Source organism: Neolamprologus multifasciatus, chromosome 20, assembly GCF_963576455.1.
Source record: "Neolamprologus multifasciatus chromosome 20, fNeoMul1.2, whole genome shotgun sequence".
Taxonomy (NCBI): domain Eukaryota; kingdom Metazoa; phylum Chordata; class Actinopteri; order Cichliformes; family Cichlidae; genus Neolamprologus; species Neolamprologus multifasciatus.
The window spans coordinates 15,579,995-15,600,656 of NC_140458.1; the positions used below are offsets into that span (position 1 = coordinate 15,579,995).

Here is a 20,662-nt window from a genome sequence, read left to right on the forward strand (position 1 = left end):
CTTTGGCTGCATACATACTCAGTGTCTGCACAAAATGAGAGAGAACAAGTCACCTCGAATATTTTCATCTGCAACAAGTCTACGAGGTGATCTTAAATGTACAGGTCTACATCAGAGCACAACTTAGCATGCAGAGATACTTTTAATCGTAGTCATCTAATTTGAATTTGTTTGCCTACCTACTGTTTGGTGTTTTCTTTTGTTTGCATCTACAGTTATAACCTAAAAAAGAAAAAGAAAAAACAGGCATGCAGATGTAAAATTTGGTGGCAGGAGTAACTGTACTGGTTTGATCCCAGCAGAGTATAATATCAAAACCTTTATTATACAGCTCACTGAAGCTTTCAGGGCCAAACACCTCTGAAGGAAAACAAAAACACAAACTCGTGATTCCATACATGTGGAATGTAAAAACCCTTTTACTAAACAGCTGCTTAGACAATACTGATGGACACAAAAACAAACAAACGGACTTGTTAAAACTATGAAACCATAAGAAGTAGTCAGATGTTTGCTACAGTGTCTTTTGAGGCTTTGGATGCACTTTACGTCATCACAGGAACAAATGGCACTTCATTTGTTTTAGTTTCACAGCTTTTTGTTTACAATGTTTGGGTGTAATTTTTCCCCCTTACATCTACAATTACATTTCAAAATGAAATGCAAAACACACTGTCAAAATAAACTGGCACAAAGTGGTGACAAGGCCACTATGTCTGAGCTATACTGTAGTCGAGCGGTAAGAGTGTAAAACGAGGATCCAAAAGTAATGCTATCCCTTCACAGTATCATTATTGGAGGATCTCAGGTTGACTGAACAAAACCATGAGTTTTGGTATGCTGTAGATGTGTTGAAAAATATATACCACTACATTCTGTATGAAGGAAAAGAAATTTATAAGACATCAAAATTAAATCTGAGGTTAAGTAAACTAATTTAAACATAAAAGGCACCCAGTTTATGGGGAAAGCAAAATAACTACAAACAAACAAAAACATGCTCTTAAATGGCGCGTCCTCACAGACCAGGGTCTTCTATCATCCATCGGAAACAGGAAACAAAATATAGCACTTAAAAAAAAAAAAAAATGCAGCCTGGGACCAGGTGTGGACAGGCCTGTGGCACCGAAGCCCTTCCCTGGACCTGAGCCTGCTATGATTATATATACACACATATATGAATGAACTACATGACCGTCCCAGAATGGACACTGGGTCAGGCACAGCCTAGACTCATTTCACATTCATTAGCATTTACTCTCATAGACTGAATATACACTACAGCACAGCCAAAACTGAGACACACTCAGATGGAGCAAGTTCGAAATGTTTACATCAACATTTAAATTATACCGCTTAATCCCAGTGTAGCATGGCCACATAGTGTAGATGGGGTTGTGCAGGTGGACAATAAATATACATATATATATTACATCTTTATATACAGTGAAATGGAGAAGGGGCACAGTGGTAAATTATTCTTCCTCTTTTATCGTGGTGAAGTGATGAGGAGATTTAGAGGACCCTGGATCTCTTGCTGGCCAGCGAGCCATGCTAAAAGACACAATAATAATAATAATAATAATAATAATAATAATAATAATAAAAAACAAAAAAAATACAGAAGCTGTGAACATGTTCACAGACTGTCTCCATACAACCCCAAATTCCAAATAAGTTGTTAAACTATGTAAAATGTAAATAAAAACAAAATGCAGTGATTTTCACATCTTTCTTCAAATCAGATGGAACGTAGAAATGAAAAAAAAAAGTTTTTTTCTTAAGAAAAAAAAAGGGTTGTTTTGAATGTCATAGCACCAACATGTCTGAGAAAAGTTAGAAAGAGCCCACATGTTGTGATTTGGCGCTGTACAAATAAAATTGAATAGAACTAAATTGAATAGAAGTCACTTAGATGAGAGACTAAATGTTTCTCCCACTGAAAATGCTACGTCAAGATTAACAGTTGTGTTCTACAGAATCGTTTGTACTATGGATGATGATGAATCAAATTATTTGCAATTTTATGTTGAAGACCATTATTCTGAAACTCTACAATCTGTAGGCACAGTCTCAGTTCACTTAATTAGTTGCAAAATATTCCACCAGCCATTTCTTTTCAATACCCCCTTACTTTTCCAGCTTTTTGTTACCCCATCCCAGTTTTTTTGAGACACGTTACTGCCAACAAATTCAAAATGAGCCACTGTTTAAACATTTGATACTTCCTATGTTCTATTGTGAATAAAATATGGGTTTGCGAGATTTGCGCATCATTTTTATTTACATTTTTACACAGCATCACAACTCTTTTGGAACTGAGATTGAAAACAAAACACAACAATTATTGCACAATATATATTTGAGATTAATAACAAATAATAAGATGGAGTAAGTCAGCTTTAATTGTTTGACATACCTTGGCTTGCTTGTAAAAGTGAGGGGCCAACTCAACCAGCCAAGAGGACTCAACAGCAGTCACGTCACGCATGTAGTATTTTGATGTCTGCACCACTTCATTAAAGACAACCCTGAAAGAATACAACACAGAAATGTTTACAGCATGTTTCTCTCAAACACGTCCAAATAAAAGATGCCTTTGGAAACAGTTAGGCATTTCAGTTCTCTGCAAAGCCTTAAGATCATTACTGACACTTCAGCAGCTCAAAGAATGAACACTGACCACTTTGGAGGTTTCTCTCCGTACAGCACAGAGTTTGGGTGGATGTGAAGCTCACGATCATCTCGTAAAGTCCTGGCAAAGGAAAAAGAATGACGGAGTGCACTAAGTGGTTTTTGTAAAAAACAAAACAAAACATGAAAACTGTTAAAACCCCTCTGGTGGGAAAACTGAGACATCTAATAAAGTGACAGACGTTTGTCCTTACCGGTAGGAACCAGAATGGTGAATGCGAGCTGCATTAGCAAAAAATCCAGAGACAATGCACTTCAAGATCACATCTGGATCACCTGTGCGAGACACACATCAAGAAGATTAAAGTGAAACAGCTTAAAAACAGGAGACTTCGTGCCTAACAAGTCAGAATGTGTCTTGGACTGAATGCGTGTACTCGGCTGGTACAAGCCCAGAAAGAAAACGCATACCTTCACTGGAAGTTCGCGGCACTTTAAACTTATTCATGAGGCGCCGGAGCTGCTCTCGTACAGTCACAGCTCGCAGCAGACCCTTGTAGTTAAGAAAATGCTCCTGACACCACTGGGAGCTCTTCTGGTGCTGCCGGAAAGAAGTAAAAACACAAGGTCAGAGTTGACTTTACTCCAGGCTTTGGCAAAGTTCGTGGTCACAGTCTGAGGAATGTGCATACGTGCGCTCACAACTATACCTTAATGAATGCTTCATACACATTCAGCATGGTGAGGTGGTCTCCTTCTGCAACTGCAAACTTCCTGTGCTCGCGGGCCTGCAGGCAGAGATAGCAAAAAATAAATAAATAAATAGGATAATTGTTTTGCTGACTTAGCATTTCTGCTAAAAATACAACATGCTCCGTCTGAGGGCCGGTTTCCACTTACAGCAGCTTTCTTCTGATTGGGTGGCACGACAAATATATTCTGAATCTGCATCATTGCTGCTATGGTAACAATCTCTTTGGAGCACCCAAAGTTTCCCGACTCTAGGAGCATCTTAGCAAACATGGGGCTGAGGGGAAACTCTGCCATCCGCACACCCATGGGATCAGTCAAACGGCCGTAATGATCCAAACCTGCCAAGAGAAACAAAATTAGCGACGAGTCTGCATTTTGCACGAGGACATTTTACCTCGAAGAAGCTTGTGAGTGCAGGATTTTGAAAGCTAGTCCTATAGTTGAAGGACAAACTTTGCTTTTCCACTATTTCACATAATTTTTAAGGACCTTGTTTCTTACCTCCCAGAGCGTAGAGAAGCTCCAGTGCCTGAACCATAGTCTGAGCTGGAGGAGGCTAATAAATCATAATAAAAAATAAAGGCAATTTTAAGCACAATATTTACTCTAAAAGACACAATGGAGTGGTAATTAGCACTCTTAGGAGGCAATGACATCTTTAAAAACACAAACTGCATTCATTTTATAGTTGCTATGCACATTTTTGGCACATTTCTCTTTCTAATAAAAATATAAACTACGATTCCTTTCACAGTGGGTGAACACATCACAGCTACTCTGAGGATGCAAAGCGAGCCACTCACAGAGAGAAAGCTGAACCGCAGCACATTGTCAATGCCCAACGCTTTGAGCTGCAGGATGACAGGGGCCAAATTGGAGCGCTGCATCTCTGGCACAGTGGAAGCCGGCAGTTTCTCAAAGTCCTCCTCTGACAAAGGAACAGCAGCGACAAAGTGGACAGGGAGAGGACAGGGAGACATGCAGAAAAGAAAAGACAGGGAAAGCGAGTTATAATGAACAAAAATGTAAATAAAAATATGTTCATTGCATGTATCATATGGCTGGAGGTTCACACATACCCGTGTACAGTCGAAAGCATTTCCCAGGTCGGTTGCGTCCAGCTCTCCCCGCCCTCTGACTGGCTGAAGCCTTGGAGATGGGTGTGACCACCAGCGATTCAATGGCAGTGCGAGGATTATAGGCTCGCAGCTTCACAAACGCACAGTCAATGACAAATACAATTCCATTTATAGTGATGGAGGTCTCAGCTATATTAGTGGCCACCACAACCTGGAAGAAAAATGAAATGATATTGTGTTAATAAAGGTTTATTTGCTTGTGCTGGCTCATATGTCACCAGTCTGGACCATTTCTATCATTACAAGAAATTCATCATAACAGTAAAAGATTGTTAATATATGCCAAAAATGGCAGTTATTTCATCCATTAACTAAAAATGTTGATATGATTATCCGGCTACATTTTTGGCTTGACTTGCATCTTGGATTGTCCATATAAACACACAAAAACAAGATTTTTACCTTGCGAACAGAAGAGGGCACCCGCTCAAAGACCTTCATCTGATCGGCGTAAGGAAGACCAGAATACATGGGCAAAATTCTCAGGTGCTTCTTCATGCCGTACCGTGACAGAGTCCTGGCCTGATCCTGCAGCAGGGACACCACCTTCTCCACCTCCTCCTAAGGTGGAAAAGAAAACAATCGAAACCATTAAGAAACCTGGTATATGGGATGATTTGGTTCTTACTGTTTTCAGACTGATGTCGAATAAAAACTAGGTCAGTAAATTATATGGATCCTAACCTGCCCAGTGAGAAAAGCCAGGACATCTCCATCATCCTCAGTCTCGTGAATCTTGAGCACAGTCTCCACCGTAGCTTTCACATAATCTGGGACAGGACTGAAAGCAAACCAAACATACCTCAGGAAAAAAACAACAACAACAAAAAGGAATATGCAAAAATAACAGACTATTTGCTCAGTTTGGATTCTGTGTGTTGCCTACCTGACGGTGTAGAAGATATCCACCGGGTAAGAGCGTCCCTCTACTGTCAGAATTCCACAGGTGTCTTTGCTCGGATCGCCGGACTCATTCAGGTTGAAGAAGTCATGGAATTTCTTCACATAATGTTCATATTTCAATTAATAAAATGGACATTAATAAAGCATTTTTAACCACTAGTTGAACTGTTTCACGTTTGAATTGAGGCATTATAATTGCATTAACATTAAAGAAGCCAACAACACTGCTTCCACAGCTGGCAGGCTTGGCAAAGATTTAACACATTAAACATTTAAAACTGAATTTAATGTGTAATTCACTTTAACCAAACCAAAGAAACAGTTGTTGCCCTCACTCTGACATTTGAGAAAGTTCACAACTTCCAGCGGCGTTTAGCTGAAAAACATGGCACGTGTAGATAAAAGCCTTTTTAAACTGAACGTACAGAACACATCTGATATGACATTTCAGCTGACTCGGGTAATGCTTAGCACAATCGTGGCCTGATTGTGTCTTTCTATCATCAGGGTATCGCAGATGTCAGTACAACGTGATCTGACCTGACATCAGCTTTCCCTCTGTTGGTCTTTTGTTTATCTTTTCTGTCTAATCAAGCATATCTGCTCATCTTAATGATTCAGTCACCTTGGCATCAAGAGTGGCAGAGGCCACAATCAGCCTCAGGTCTCGTCGCTTCTTCTGAATCTGCCGAAAAATCGGAGAGAAACGGATGAAAGTCAGAGGAATGAGCCACAACTTTCTCTCCTACTTAAACAGCTGTAAATTCATGAGTGACATTAACGTAAATTTAGATTCGTTTCAGCGGGCATTACCTTCTTTAGCAGACCAATCGCTATGTCTGTATAGAGGGTCCTCTCATGCGCCTCGTCTAGCATCAACACACTTTGGGTGAGGGTACAATGAAGAACATTAGTTGCAAAAAAGTAAACATTAATTAACATTTTATAACAAAAACAACTTTACATGTAAGAGTTAGGCTTTTTAGCAGATATCTCAGTGTGAAGATCACAAGCCAGCATCATGACAGCTCTGTGTCCTGGTTTTGTACATGCGGCCTCCCTAGTAACGTAAAGGGACTGCTTAATGGCTCTATTGCAGTCATGTACCTGTACTTTTTCAGAAGAGGATCAGACATCATCTCTCGCACCAGCATGCCATCTGTTAGAAACTGAAGCACACAGGTGCAGTTAAGCACTGAAGGACATTTACAGAGAGATTCAATGAAATTTCTGCCAATGGGTTACAAAGATCCAGTAATCATAGCCACACACTTTCTTGAAAACAAGGTTTCTTATCTTTAGATTATGAGATATTTTTCCCCAAATAATGACATATTAGTGTTAGGACTGCCCCTCAAATATCAGTATTGCTGAGGCTGATCCCCAATTAGCCTCTTAAAATATTGATGATAAGTCCAAGTTGGTTTTCTCAAAAAACCTCTAACCCCCCCCCCCCCCACACACACACACACACACACACACACACACAAACAGAACTGGGCTTTCCTACAACCACACATTTAAAACGCTTATCACTAAGGCCACAAACACGTCTGACAAGCAAATACCTTGATCCTCGTAGCGTGGGGATCAGAACAGTCATCGAATCTAATAGTGTAGCCCACCTCATGGCCCAGCAGGGCCCCTCTCTCCTCTGCCACACGGTTAGCTACCTATCAGCAGGAAACAAAGAGGGGCGAAAATACAGAGTTTAAGGAATGTGTGTGACCTTCGGTGTGAGCTGAACTGCTGTGAAGGGAATGACATTGGCAAACAGTGAAGGAGCCGCGCAACAAGAGGAGATCAGTGGGGTTCTTACAGAGATAGCAGCCACACGTCGAGGCTGTGTCACTCCAATCACCTTCCCCTCCGCTGCCCAGCCAGCCTCCAGCAGGTACTGACGAAAATCACATGAAAAAAGAGAAGGTAGATCCAAAAAAGGAGGGAAGTACAAAGCATGAAAAGTGGACTGTGCATAAATTACATTCTAGCTGATGTGGTCCAAACACTTGCTTTCAAAAGAGGCTACTAAGCACCAAAAAACAAGGTCATGTTAAACCGCTGTGGGAGTTAATCCACATGAAAAGGTGTGAGTCACTGCGGCATGACTTTGAAGGTACCCCCCCCCCCCCTATTTTTTCTTGACTGCTATCATAAATGCAAGAAAACTGTTCTTTTTCATTCATTTTTTATGCCATAAATGTTGCATGGAGTAAATCACACTAACCTGAGGTATCTGTGTTGTCTTCCCACATCCAGTCTCACCGACTATGATTACAGTCTGGAAGCTCTCAACCAAGTACAAGATGTTGTTTCTGTGCTGGAGGGGCAGCAGTAACGAGAAGCACTTAATGAACAATTAAACAACAAGCACAGGGGATCACAAAATAACCCTGTAAACATTAGAGCAGGTGCAAGAGCGGTTTAAAAACCTTAAAAACGGGGAGTTTCTGTCGCTGCTTCTCTATGGAGAGTGCGGTGTGGGGGTTGAAGATGATGGGGGAGCCGGTGATCTCTGAGTTCAGCTCCCGCTCCTCTGAGATCCCCGGTGCCTCAGAGCCTGAAGCAGAGCAGATGGTGAAGGAGGAGATAAGATATTTTATTTAAACGCAGGCAGGCTGAGGAAAAAGGGATTTAGGAGGATTTGATGTGGTGCAATGAACATGTCATGGCAGAGCGATAAAAGAAAGGTTTCAGCGCACAGAAACTCCATCGTGTGTGTTATTGTACCCTGCTCCACAGTGCGTGTGTCTGTTTTCTTCTGGCAGGTTATAGTTTGATTCCGCGCAGTTAAACCGAGCTGATCTGCGCCGGCTGCAGAAATCACGCAGCTGCCGTGAACGCCGCTACAGCCGCACCGAGACTCGCTGGTCGACGTTAGCAGCTCACGCTAACAAATACAAACCCGAACAAACCACCAACAAGCTAATCTATCCGCTTTTATTCCTACTTACCCGGCTTCCAAAATTTCATCGTGGAGAGGGGAGCCGCCATCTTGGCTTCTACGTCACATATCCCCCCCACCCTTTGCATAGCGGGGGATGACGTCACAAGCTCTGTTTCCTTCGTTTTTATGAACGATGTCAGCTCGTTCAAAAACAGGTGCAAGGGTAAGTTTACGTTGACTTTTCAAGCTGTTAATTACATACGTCATAAATACTACAGTTAAATATATACGCACACTAGACATTTTATTAGGCACATCTTGGTAGCACCAGTTTGGAGCCCTTTTGGCTTCTGAACCGCCTTCATGGCACGGGTTCAACAAGATAAACCCCCTAAACTTGAAGGCTTGTTTAAAAACTTTCTTTTATGCTGATGCCACCATTGTTATCTTGGAAATCTAGTGTCACTTTGTGTCATTGTGAAGTCATATATTGTATAATATATAATATATATAATATTGTATTGAGATATTAATCTTTTAAAAGCTCAAACAAAGAAAGTGCTCAAGTCACCCAATTAATTTTTTTAAAGTTCGGAGATGATCCAATAGAAACTAAAGTTTTTTCCTAGCCATATGATTGGAGCAGAACTGATGATGCAGGCAGCATGTTAACACAGAATTCATGCAGCGTGATTTTGTGAAACTTTATGGCATCATTGTGACATCGTAGGGCGTGTGATATAAAGCTCAGTTGTTCAGTTTACTTTTTGAAAATGTTTAGCTTTAGTTTAGTTTTTATTAGTTTCAGTGTTAGTTCTAGTCTTTTTATTTATTAATGTATGTCCGGGGTGGGGAACTCAAGGCCTCAAGGGCCGTTGTCCTGCAGGTTTTACACATCACCCTAGGTCAACATGCCTGAATCAAGTGATTAGTTCATTACCAGGACTCTCGAGAACTTAGCCATTTAAATCAGCTGTGTTGGATCAAGGACATCTAAAACCTACAGGAAACCGTCCCTTTAGGCCTGGGGTTCCCCCACCCCTGATGTATGCGATGTATATTGTAGGGCAACCAGACAGTGAAAATTGTGAGGTACTTTGTATAATATGTTGCACTGAAACCTTTGTAAGAAAGTAAGTAAGTAAAATTGTATTTATATAGCACCTTTCAAGATAAAAATCACAAAGTGCTTCACAGAAGCTAAAACCTAAAAATAAAAATCAACCAAAAGCAAGTTTAAAAAGATGGGTTTTTAGCTGTTTTTTAAAAGCGACCATTGAGTCCACAGATCTCTCAAAGGGTGAGAGTTCCACAATCTGGGGGCCACAGTTCCAAAAGCTTTGTCGCCTTTTGTTTTCAGCCTCGTGTGTTGGACAGCAAGCAAGCCCTGGTCACATGACCTCAGGGACCTGCTGGGAATTGTCTAATAAAAATACTTTTGAAAGAAAGTATATTGTAGGGCAAGATTGAGGAAAATCAGTACACAAAATGCTTTGTTTTCAAAAGTCTTGTATTTATTTTTACATCTAATTTTTTTTAAAGTTTATTTTAAATAGCTATAATATTCTTGCACCTCCATGATATGAATTTCCCTGTTCCATCACATCCCCACAGAGGGGGAGATGAGTCCAGAAGATGAGATCTTGGTCTTAAACGGTACCAAGTTTAGACAGTGTGGAAACGGTCCACAGCATTCATCTTTCATGTGGCTTCCTGGGAAGCAACATGACAATCTCTCCTGAGCCATCAATACCGTGGCATGGCAACATTTGCACTGCCTGGGAATTATCAAGGAAAAGCTGCTGGTGACCTTTTACCATTCCACAATAGACTGTGTGTTAACATGCTGCCTCACAGTGTGCAATGCTGACTGCTCAGTAGCTCTACAGAAGGTCATCCCCAGACCGGCCCAAAAAAAATAAATAAATAAAATAAAAAACATTTTAAAAATCACTGGTGGCCTCTTTAACATTAAACACACGATACCTTTACAGAGCCCAAACATTGTAAAAGACTGCTCTCACCCTGCCTACCTGCTGTTCAACCTCCTGCAGACACCGCAGGGAACTAAAGATTCGTGGCCATTACCACTCGCAAATTTACATACAAAACAGTCACAGTAAACACTCACAAATATTCTTCCAATGACAGTTTGTTTTCATTCAATCACTTTTTAAATTTAGATTCAATAAACAAGAGACCACCTCTTTGAAAATGGAGGCCAAATAAAGCCCATGTTTAATGATTCCGAAAATTTTGATCAGAAAATACAAACCTTTCAAACACCAGCTGCATATCTAATATAACAGTACCATTGCATTAACTTTGCATGAACTGCTTTTTTTTTAAGTTCTTCATGATAAAATACTGAAAAATGTTTAATCAAACAAGGCATAAATACAAATAAATCTGCATAATACAAGCTGGATTTAAGAAAGGGGACAATGCAGACATTTTACAGACAAGTTTAAATTAATTTCAACACAAGAACTAAGACTTTGATCTGGAAGCTACATATGAGAAAGACATTAAATTTAAATAATTCTAACAAATCGGGTTTGACTTAAATCTGTGAATTGCATATGACCACAACATGCAAGTTTCCTCACTTTTTCCACTGAGGAACATGTATGGAGAGATAAATTTGATAGTTATCTGTTCCTGCAGCACATTGACACTAGTGACACTGAGATAGGATATTAGCCAATACACGCTCTTACAACCAGCATTTATTTCAATATTAAAAGTTAGACTCCAGCTACAATTTTCACATTCGTTAAATTTGACAGCAGATCTTTAGAAATAATAAGAAATTGAAGGTTTATATCCACTTGAGGGGGGGGGGGGGGGGTGGAGTTCTATTTCACAAGAAAACATAACTCCAGCCTTCAAAATACAGATATACATATACTGTAGCTGGTAACCATAACAGTAAGCTGTAATATGCTGTACTTTAAGGCAGCTAAAATCTTAAAAAAAAAAAGAAAAAAAAAAAGAAAGAGACAAATATACATAAGGTAGATTGGGGGATTAACAGTGAAGCCACAGATTGAATCTTTTACTAGTACTTCTGTTCATCCGGTATGGTGGATCTTTGTCCCTGAAATAAAAGGAGACATTTAACATTCAACCGTGGACTGATTAAACCCTCTCGACTAAATGATGACACGCTGTTTTTACTGTCCTGCACCTGTCACCTGACTGGCCAGCCCGTGAGCAATAACCCGCGAGAACAGTGACCGTGCTCACTATTCGTTCCCGCTTCACTCCGAAATCGATGTTCATGTCACTCATCAAGCTACTGTTTACAAAAATTGATACAGATTCAACCAAATGGTTTCCTGTGCCTTTAGTGTTTTAACAGACAAGTGTTGAAGGAAATTAATGAATCAAATATGCATTCAATAGAAACTCTCAAAAGACAAAAAAAAAAAAGAAAAAAAAAAAAAAAAAAAAAAGACAGTATTTGAACATTTTCATTGCTGTGTTCTTCCTGGATCTTCCAAAGACAATTCCCATGATGCACTGCACACTGAGAAGTCATACTTTATGTAGTAGCACTGATAATCCCATACCACTGAGTTCTTGTATCTTGACAATTTACTTTAGCAGAAATGTTCAATGTTTTTAGTGTCTTACAGATTCCTCCTCAGTCAAAATGTAGAGCTGTGTAAAAGATTATCCACACCACCTGATCAACAGAGAGAGAAAAAGATGTGATTACATTGACAATCAAAGTGTGGGCCTCAGACCTGACAAATTTCAAACTGAGCTGAAGAAAACCATCAGATAGCCTTAAAAACACTGATGTAATACAGAACTTTTGGTACCTTCCCGCTGTATCATATTCATCTTTCACAAGAACATGTATTTATGTTGTAAGGTAGACCCTACAATACAGAGAAAAACCCAACAATCACATGACCCCCTATGAGCAAGCACTTTGGCAACAAAGTGCCAAAGTGCTTGCTCATAGGGGGTCTCAGCAAGTTTCTCAGCACATATTCTCTCTTCTTTTCCAAAACAAACTTCCTGCTGGGCTGTGGGGCTTAATACACTGAATTAAAACATAACCATCACAAATTTGGATTGAATTTTAACAGAAACTTGCTCTTTGTAAACACGGTCGGATTTACTGCATCCCTGGGGGAATATCACAATGAAGTTGGATGAGAATCTTTGTTTCCATATTGAAGCTTTATTATATTTGTGATGCAGTCACCTGATTTGGACCATTTGAAAGAATATCATGTGCTTGGCATATGAGTAACTATAAATAGCACATCATTGCCCTGCCTGCAAAACTGTGGTTTCTACACACGTATGAATCTGCTGTCAGATGTCGGACATGCAAATATTTTAGAGAATTCAAACAACCATCAACATCAAGCTACACTCCTGAGTGTCTTTACTCAGAGCCACAGTGCCAGATATTTAATCTAAAAAGGTTCAATGAGGTTTGTTTGTGGTTTTTGCTCTTCAAAAACAGAAAAACATCTACAAAACCACCTTAACTACATCTCACAATGCATTTAGAGAAAAAAAAACATTCCTATTAAGGAGCACATGTTTCTCTGGATTTTCTTCCTTGGCATTTGGAAGGTTTTTTTGTTTATTTGTTTGTTTTATTTGATCAACTAACATGTCAGAGAGTAGGGTGAAAATTAATATCAAATACTATAAGAAGAAAACAATTAAAAAGCTTTAGACAAAGAGCTGAAATTTTATGAATCATAAAAATCTGTAAATGAAATAAAAACTGAGGGGAGGGGGGAAACAAAAAAGGGAGAATATGGAGGTTTAAGGTGATGGTGTTTTTGGTAGTAGCAGTTTAACATCTGGTCCTCATCTAAAAATCAACCAACTGTAAACTTTTAAAGTTTCACTGCATTTCACTCACAGTGGTTTTCTTTCTCCTGGGGCAGTCTAGAATTGAAAAGTACTTCTCTGTGCGTTCGTCTGCGTTTGAGAAGCAATAAACTAAAAAGAATTTAACATAATTATGTGTAGTAGCAAAAATCCACCCTACAGACCTGTGGAAAAAGCCTATCGCCTTCCTCGTGTATAAAAACACACATGTTCATTTATGATGTTTTTTTAAATTATATTATTATTATTATAATAAATATAATAAAATATTATTTTTATTATATTTTTCATATCACTATCACTAATGAATAAATATTTATTGCTCATCTTTGCAAGCTACATATTAATCATATAAGATAAAGTCATTAACTACAGGCACTGTTAGTGTAATTGCTTGATGAACACTTATTTACAATTATGCATTTCAACAAATTCCAGCGACACCAAAGTGCCACTGCACTAAAGATTTAATCTTTCATCCTGTTTGTAACAGTTTTGCATTTTAGTGTTACGTTCATTGGGAATGGAAGAAACACAAAAAAGATTTCAAAGATCAATAAAAACAGCACGAAAAGCCCAGTCAGTGGATGCTTTTCATTGCTTTTAACACTCTGTTTCACTTCAGCTCTTTGTATGTTTGAATTTCATGAATTTCTGTGGCTGGCTGACGGATCAACAGCAGCACAAACCCACAGAGTGCCTGCACCACATACTTTGTACACTGCCTCCACTGACACAGCTCTCTAGAGGTAAATGGGCCATCCTTGAACTGCCAACATACTACAAATGTGCTACCCTTGCTTAACCCAATGTGACATCTAACATGAATTTACATGCATGTACACCAGGAACCAAAATAGCCTATTTTGAAAGTTTTGTTATACTTCAACAGTTTATACATTTTGAAAGACATTACTAAACCCACCAGAAACAGGGCAAAAGATGTCATGAAGCCTTCTTTGGTGAGTTCCCACGTGCCCCCATACTCTTCCTCATCGATCTGCTGAAAGCTGCTGAAGTATACATACAGGACGCCAGCATTGATAATGCAGAATCTAAAAAGCGCACACAAACACACAAAGATGTTAGCTTTTCAGTGTTTCCTTTGGTACAACAGGATATGTAAAGGGTCAGTGAAAGATGTATGGTTTAGACAAGCTGTACACAATACTTACATGGCTATTCCCAGAAATCCTTTTAGTGGTGCTACACCCCACATCACACCAAGGATAATTGCAATAATTTGTCGGAGCCAATAAATCACATCTAAGAACTCGTCCTGTGGAATAAAACAAACATTTTATTTAACAGGTCCTAAAACAGCAAAACAGCCCAAGACCATCACACCACCATGTTTGACTGTCTGTATGATGTTTATAAGAAATGCCCTGTTAGTTTTATGCCAGTTGTAACAGATTTTGTGGGAAAAAAAAACAAAAACTTTTGTCTAATCAGTTCAGAGAATATATAAGTCATTTTTTCCACTTTAATAAATGAACTCATCTTTTAAAACCTGCATTTTGTATTTACTCGGGTTACGTTTGTCTATACAGCACTGTATGTTGACACACTCAGCTACATGTTCTGCATCCAGTACTGAGTATACCACTAAAATAAATACATTTTAGTGGTATAAATAAATTCTCTTATAGGGAAATGTCAGTCACCAATATATCAGCCAGACTTTGAAAGGCTTACAATATTTATTAGGCAATGAAATTCGTTATGAATAACCACAAACAAGAGCAATATCTGAAAGTAGGGCTAAATCACCAAGACGATTAACTCTACTCCCTTTAGATCTGACAGCTAGCCCAGATTAATCCTTCGCAGCCATACCTCCAGCTGGCTGCCACATTATACGCTTTCACAACTTTGAGGCGACTAACAACAAGAGCACTAACATAACAGAAAAGGACAAACTGACTGACCTTCTCTTCCCAAACTGCGTTACTGTTGAAGGCTTTGCTCCATGTGGACTGCTTTACACCTCCATTCACTAGATGACTTTCTTCTTTCCGCTTTGAAATGCTCGTCATTCTTTGCGCTTTCTTTCAGCGACACACGTGGAAAAGTTACACTCCAAGCTCGGTGACACCTACAGGTAGATTTCACTGTTCTTCTCCGACCGGAGGCAGAAAGTGCTAGGAAATATTTGAAGGTATTAAGAAAATCTACGCTTCGCTGAGCTGACAGGTTTCAGAAGCTAACCGTAAAAGGGAGTCTGAGCATGCGTAATATCGTTTGAACCCAGCCAGCGACGGCCAATCAGAGAGTGCGACGTTTCTGCGCCGCTATTCCTCAGAATCGCTATAAATTCCACAGCGACCTCTGATGGTGAAACTCAGAAACTGACACTTACATCTGCATCTATTATATTTAGTAAGCTTATCCATTTCTATTACAGTTAAATCTGCCATCTATATTGATAAGCTATCCAGAAATGTATATGTAATTATCTTGTTATTACCCTTTGTTTATCCAAGTAAAAGTCTCACTGATTAGACGTTGGAGAACAAGAAGTATTAACTAACTTAAGCTATTATTATGGGCTGATTCTTTCAACCATTTATTTATTATGTCCTTTGGTTTTTGAGATCTGGTTTTAGTGACTTGGTTTAGTCATTTTTATTTTCAAAGTAAAAATATATATGAACTGCCAACTCTTGAGCCACGATCGCCCCAGAGAGATTATAGTCCTCGTCTGACCTGGGAAAGCCTTGGAAGCCACCAGGAGGAATGGAAAATTGTGGCTGAGGAAAAGGATGTCTGGAATACCCTATGTAGGATACTTCAGATACACAGAAGAAAATGGGTGGATGGATCTTTGAAACTGAAACGTACAAATACGCCTCCTTGAAAATCACTGTTGTAATGTTTACAAAAAGTCAAAAAATTCAGAGTATATAAATTACTGGCATGCAGCTATAAAGACCAAAAAAGGTGTCTTTTTATGTAAGCTGCATAAAAAAGGTTCCATGGTTATTTTCCTTAATCCTATGATTATTCAGAGATCTCCACATCAGAGACTTCCACAAATAGCACATGTTAGCTCATGGAGCTGCACCTAATGACTAATCAACTGATCTGTTGATCTCAATAAGCCAACCTTTCATTTGGTCTGTGAGACCGCTGCTTTTTCTTGTTTGCTGAAGAACTGTGGCAGCTCTGAAGTATATTTCAAAACTAAGGAATAGTAATAAGGACGGTGTTCTGCGTGTCTTGTGGTGAGAAAACATCAAAAGCGCTTCAGTGAATGTGAGCATGTATAAAAACAGAGAAAGGTGTTTCCCTGCATGCTGTGTCAGGACTTCTCCAAGGTATCAAAATAATTACAAGAGGGGGTTTTTGGTCTTTTTTTTCATGTGAAATCCCGAATTTTTTCTTCTCTAGCACCAGCTTGTTATATAAATAATACATAAAAAATGGTCGTTAGATAAAAAGTTTGGGATCCATAGTTATATATAGCCTATGCAGAGATTTCCTAAAATAGCATTTACCGCAAGCAAGCTGCAAGATTTATATGTTTTGATTAAAAAATGAAATCACAGAAATAATGTGTGACTTAACTGTAATAACTGATGTAATATGAGTTTTTTAGCTGACAAATTGATGAATGGATGCTTGCTTACTTCTCTCACTGGCTGCTCTGACAGTCATAGAGGTACTTCTCTACACTGTCCAGCAGAGGGCTTCATTTGTTTTGATTGAGCTTCACCCCATTGAGTTCAAGTCATATTTCATAGCAACCCCAACGTATGCCATGATCAGTGGCGGTCCTAGCCTGTTTGGCGCCCTGGGCGAAGACTCCCTCTGGCGCCCCCCCCCCCCACACACACACACACACACACACACACACGCCACCACCACCACCACACACACACACAGAGGATTGTACATTAACATAGAACTTTTGTCGGAACTATACTGAATTTCACCAGAGAAACATACACACACACAGATATGAAGACAGAGAGAGTATGCATTGTATGCAAACGGCTACCAAACACCCATCATAATACGTCATACAATGAGAACAGGACAAATCAACAATTGTCAATGACTAATTCATATTAAAATCTGTAACATAATGTATTGTTTGGAGTTTAGTCTGTTACTGTTACTATTTTTACCATTTCTTCTTGGAGCAACTGTAACGCACATAATTTCCTTAGGGATCATAAAGTATTCTGATTCTGATTGTCTCAGGATGACCTGCCATTTTCTTACTCTTCTTATATTTATTGTTTGTTTACTTGCACTGCTGTAACTGGAGCCTCGTCGTCTCGTCTCTCTATATACTGGACTATATGTAGCGGAGATGACAATAAAGTTTACTTTGACTTCAGCAGCGAGCAGGAAAAACATTGGTGCAAATTATAAGTCTGTATCATAATGTCTCCTGTTTTCGTGTTTGTTGGTTTGTTATTATTTTGTTTTATTTTGCAAGTTGGTTATTAGACGCTGCTCCAGCTGGTCAGTGAATCCCCCACCACCCCGCCCTTTCCTCCCTGTGCCGCAAGCAGCAGGCGCACCTCGCAAACGGAGGGCGCCCTTACTCCCAGCAAATGGGCGATAGAAAACCGTTCAGTGCCTATGCCATCCCCAGTATGCGCTGGCATGACGTCGGGGCAGCATGAGTACCAGCAATTCTTTTTTTTTCTTTTTTCTTTTTTTGCCGATGATGCCGCCCCCCACCACGATGCCGCCCCGGGCAACCGCCCGTGTCGCCCGTATCTAAAACCGCTACTGGCCATGATAACTACAGTAATCGTGATTGTTTAACCTAAACTGACTTATTCGAATAATCAATTAATCAGTGTAAAATTGTTTATTCTTCTTCTTGTTCTTTTGGCTGCTCCTTTTGCCTGCATTTCACCTTATCTCTACCGTCCTTAGGCAATACCCACAAATCTTCTTTGTGGTCTTACTCTTTTCTTCTAGCCTGGAACTCCAAATCCTGCATCCTATATCCACTCTTTCTAATCAGGAAATGTCCAAGCCTTCTCCAACTTTGTCTCTGAACAGCTCAACCTGAGCTGTCCCTCTGACATATTCATCATGTCCAACCCCATTCCCTTCTCACTCCCAGTGTAAATCATAACATCTTCAACTCTGCCACCATCTCTTCTTCCTGCGTTGTTGTCAGTGCCACTATCTTCAAACCTACACCAAAGCAGGTCTCACTAACATACTGTAAACCTTCTCTTTCACTCTTCCTGCAAATCTTCTGTCACAAATCACCCCTAGTCTTGTCTCCACCCACTCCATCCTGCCTGCACTCTCTTCTTCACCTCTCCTGTGCACTGTGTATTAGTTTGGGTGGTTGTATTTAAACTCATTCACTTTCACTACCTCTGATTCTTGCATCATTACTGTTACACCCACATTTATCTCATTAGCATAAGTATTCTATCTTGTTTGAATTTCATTCCTCTTTTTTCCAGAGCATACCTCCACCTCTCCAGGCTCTCCTCCACCTGCTCCTTACTCTCGCTACAGATCACAATGTTGTCTGTGAACATTATAGCAGTGTCTCACTGTCCCCATATGTGTGCTGCACCACCCTCACGTATTTCTCAGCCAGTTCTGACTCCCTCATTCAGTACCACAGCCCGTCTCTCAGCACCCTATCTTATGTTTTGTCTACATCCACAAAGGTGGTGCAGCTCCTTCTGACCTTTTCTGTACTTCCCCACCAGCACTCTCAAAGCAAGCATTGTACCTGTGGAGCTCTTTCTCAGCATGAAACCATACTGCTGCTCACCGATCACCTTCTTAACCTAGCTTCAGCAACTCTTTACCATTTCTTCATGTTGTGGCTCATCAGCTCTGTAGTTATTACAGCTCTGCACATCACCCTTATTCTTGAAAATCTGTCTCATCACACGTCTTCTCACGCACTCAGGCATCCTCTCACACTCCAAGATTGTGTTAAACAATGTGGTCAACAAGTGCACTGCCCTCTCTCCTAAACATCTCCATACCTCTATACGTATGTCAGCTGAACAACTAATGTAGTCACTGCAAATAAAGCAGTTTGGCAAAATAATTGATTAATGTGTCTGACTAGTGACTCCAATATATTATTAATGGGTCTCTACTGTTAGCTACAGTTTATTTGTTGCACTATTGAAAACCATTAAGAGAATTTCACTTTGACTCTTTTAAGTTGACCCACCGAGCAATGACTCATTCAGAAAGATGTGGAGGATGTGTCATTGTGTTTAATTTGAAGCTAACTGAACATACATATAACAAACAGGGCCCAATGGAAAATCAGTAACACTAGAATACTATATGATGTGTTTTATCTGCTTTATCAGCTACAAATGAGTTTACATGAATGTCTTTAAAGTGATACTCCCATGCAGCTGCTTTTTGCTGACTGGCTTTGCACCGTAGTCCATTTTGTGAGCATTTCTGACTTTGCTGGGTTTTGGTTGTCTTTGTACTTTAGTCACTTTAGGGATTTGTGATGTGAGTTCACCAACGTGCATGGAAAGCTCTCAGGTTTAACAAAATACCCGTTACAATGCAACAGGCAGCAAAACTAAATTCTTTTAAAGCGGCCTCAAGTGCTGGGCCAGCTGAGGATGTGATTTATGCTGCAGTTGAATTGTAACACCAATGTAGAGGATATGCTGATTTCTGTCCTTTTATATAACAAATGTTTTCAATCCCTTGCACCAACCTCCAAACCTATGGGAACAGAGCCTTCAGTATGCTTTGCAGCACCTCATCACTTCACCAAAGCCTTTAATTTCTAGCCTTTCTGTTTATTCATATACTTTTGTTTATTTTGACTCTTTTTTTTAAGCTATAAAGAGTTATTATTATTAAACTTTATTATTAAAGTCGAAGCTGATGGCAAAGTCAAAGTCATTATTATTATAGTCATTGTTGCGAACAAAGGAAGACTATACAGTAGCCTGATGAAAAGAAATTAGCTTTTACCTCACCTGTACTTAATAAACTGTCATTTGAGTGGTCACCCGGCAAATTTAAATATTTGTCCACTCAGCTTCAAAGCTCGACACTCTCACAGCACAGATAACTGCCCGCTCAGTGAAATCCATAAATTGCAGACTATGTAAACTGAGATTTGCGTAATTACAGCTAAAAGGTCACGTGGACTAAAACACGTCTAACTGTAGTGGGTGTTTAATATGTTTGAATGGAGCTTTAACAGCAGATTCATATTTATTGTGCGTCTTTATTAACCTTTTGCCATGCACCCGTTTGGCTCTATCTCTTTAAGAGCGGCTAGCCCACCTGGGGGAGGAGGGAGGGGGGACAGGTGTGATGTGTTGTAACCGTTACCGTGCACGGTTAACGGTGTTGTGACCCTTTCAAAACCGCAAACACGGACCCCCACCTGTGTAGATAGGATGGGATGGGGTGGAGTGGGGTGGGGTGATGGTGTTGCTGGGTGAGAAGGGGGGCGTAGGGGGTCAAAGTCAGTACGGGATACGTG

At 39.8% G+C, this 20,662-nt stretch overlaps 2 protein-coding genes across 2 annotated transcripts; both read right to left on the minus strand.

Annotated features, from left to right (window-relative positions):
- Positions 1-1,081: 1,081 nt before the first annotated feature.
- On the minus strand, positions 1,082-8,621 carry dhx35 (DEAH-box helicase 35). Its single transcript, XM_085146010.1, has 21 exons — positions 8,384-8,621; positions 7,862-7,989; positions 7,657-7,749; positions 7,249-7,326; positions 6,998-7,102; positions 6,537-6,598; positions 6,243-6,312; positions 6,055-6,114; positions 5,413-5,525; positions 5,211-5,307; positions 4,929-5,087; positions 4,467-4,677; positions 4,191-4,315; positions 3,889-3,943; positions 3,535-3,725; positions 3,345-3,422; positions 3,106-3,235; positions 2,889-2,970; positions 2,684-2,755; positions 2,420-2,531; positions 1,082-1,554 (listed from the first exon to the last, which is right to left on the minus strand). The coding sequence occupies exons 1-21, from the start codon at positions 8,460-8,462 to the stop codon at positions 1,516-1,518; spliced, it is 2,139 nt and encodes a 712-aa protein (XP_085002136.1). The 5' UTR covers positions 8,463-8,621; the 3' UTR covers positions 1,082-1,515.
- A 1,902-nt stretch (positions 8,622-10,523) lies between these two features.
- rab5if (RAB5 interacting factor) lies at positions 10,524-15,433 on the minus strand. The gene is made up of 4 exons (XM_085146011.1): positions 15,117-15,433; positions 14,361-14,464; positions 14,111-14,240; positions 10,524-12,007 (listed from the first exon to the last, which is right to left on the minus strand). The coding sequence occupies exons 1-4, from the start codon at positions 15,222-15,224 to the stop codon at positions 11,966-11,968; spliced, it is 384 nt and encodes a 127-aa protein (XP_085002137.1). The 5' UTR covers positions 15,225-15,433; the 3' UTR covers positions 10,524-11,965.
- Between the last annotated feature and the right edge of the window lie 5,229 nt (positions 15,434-20,662).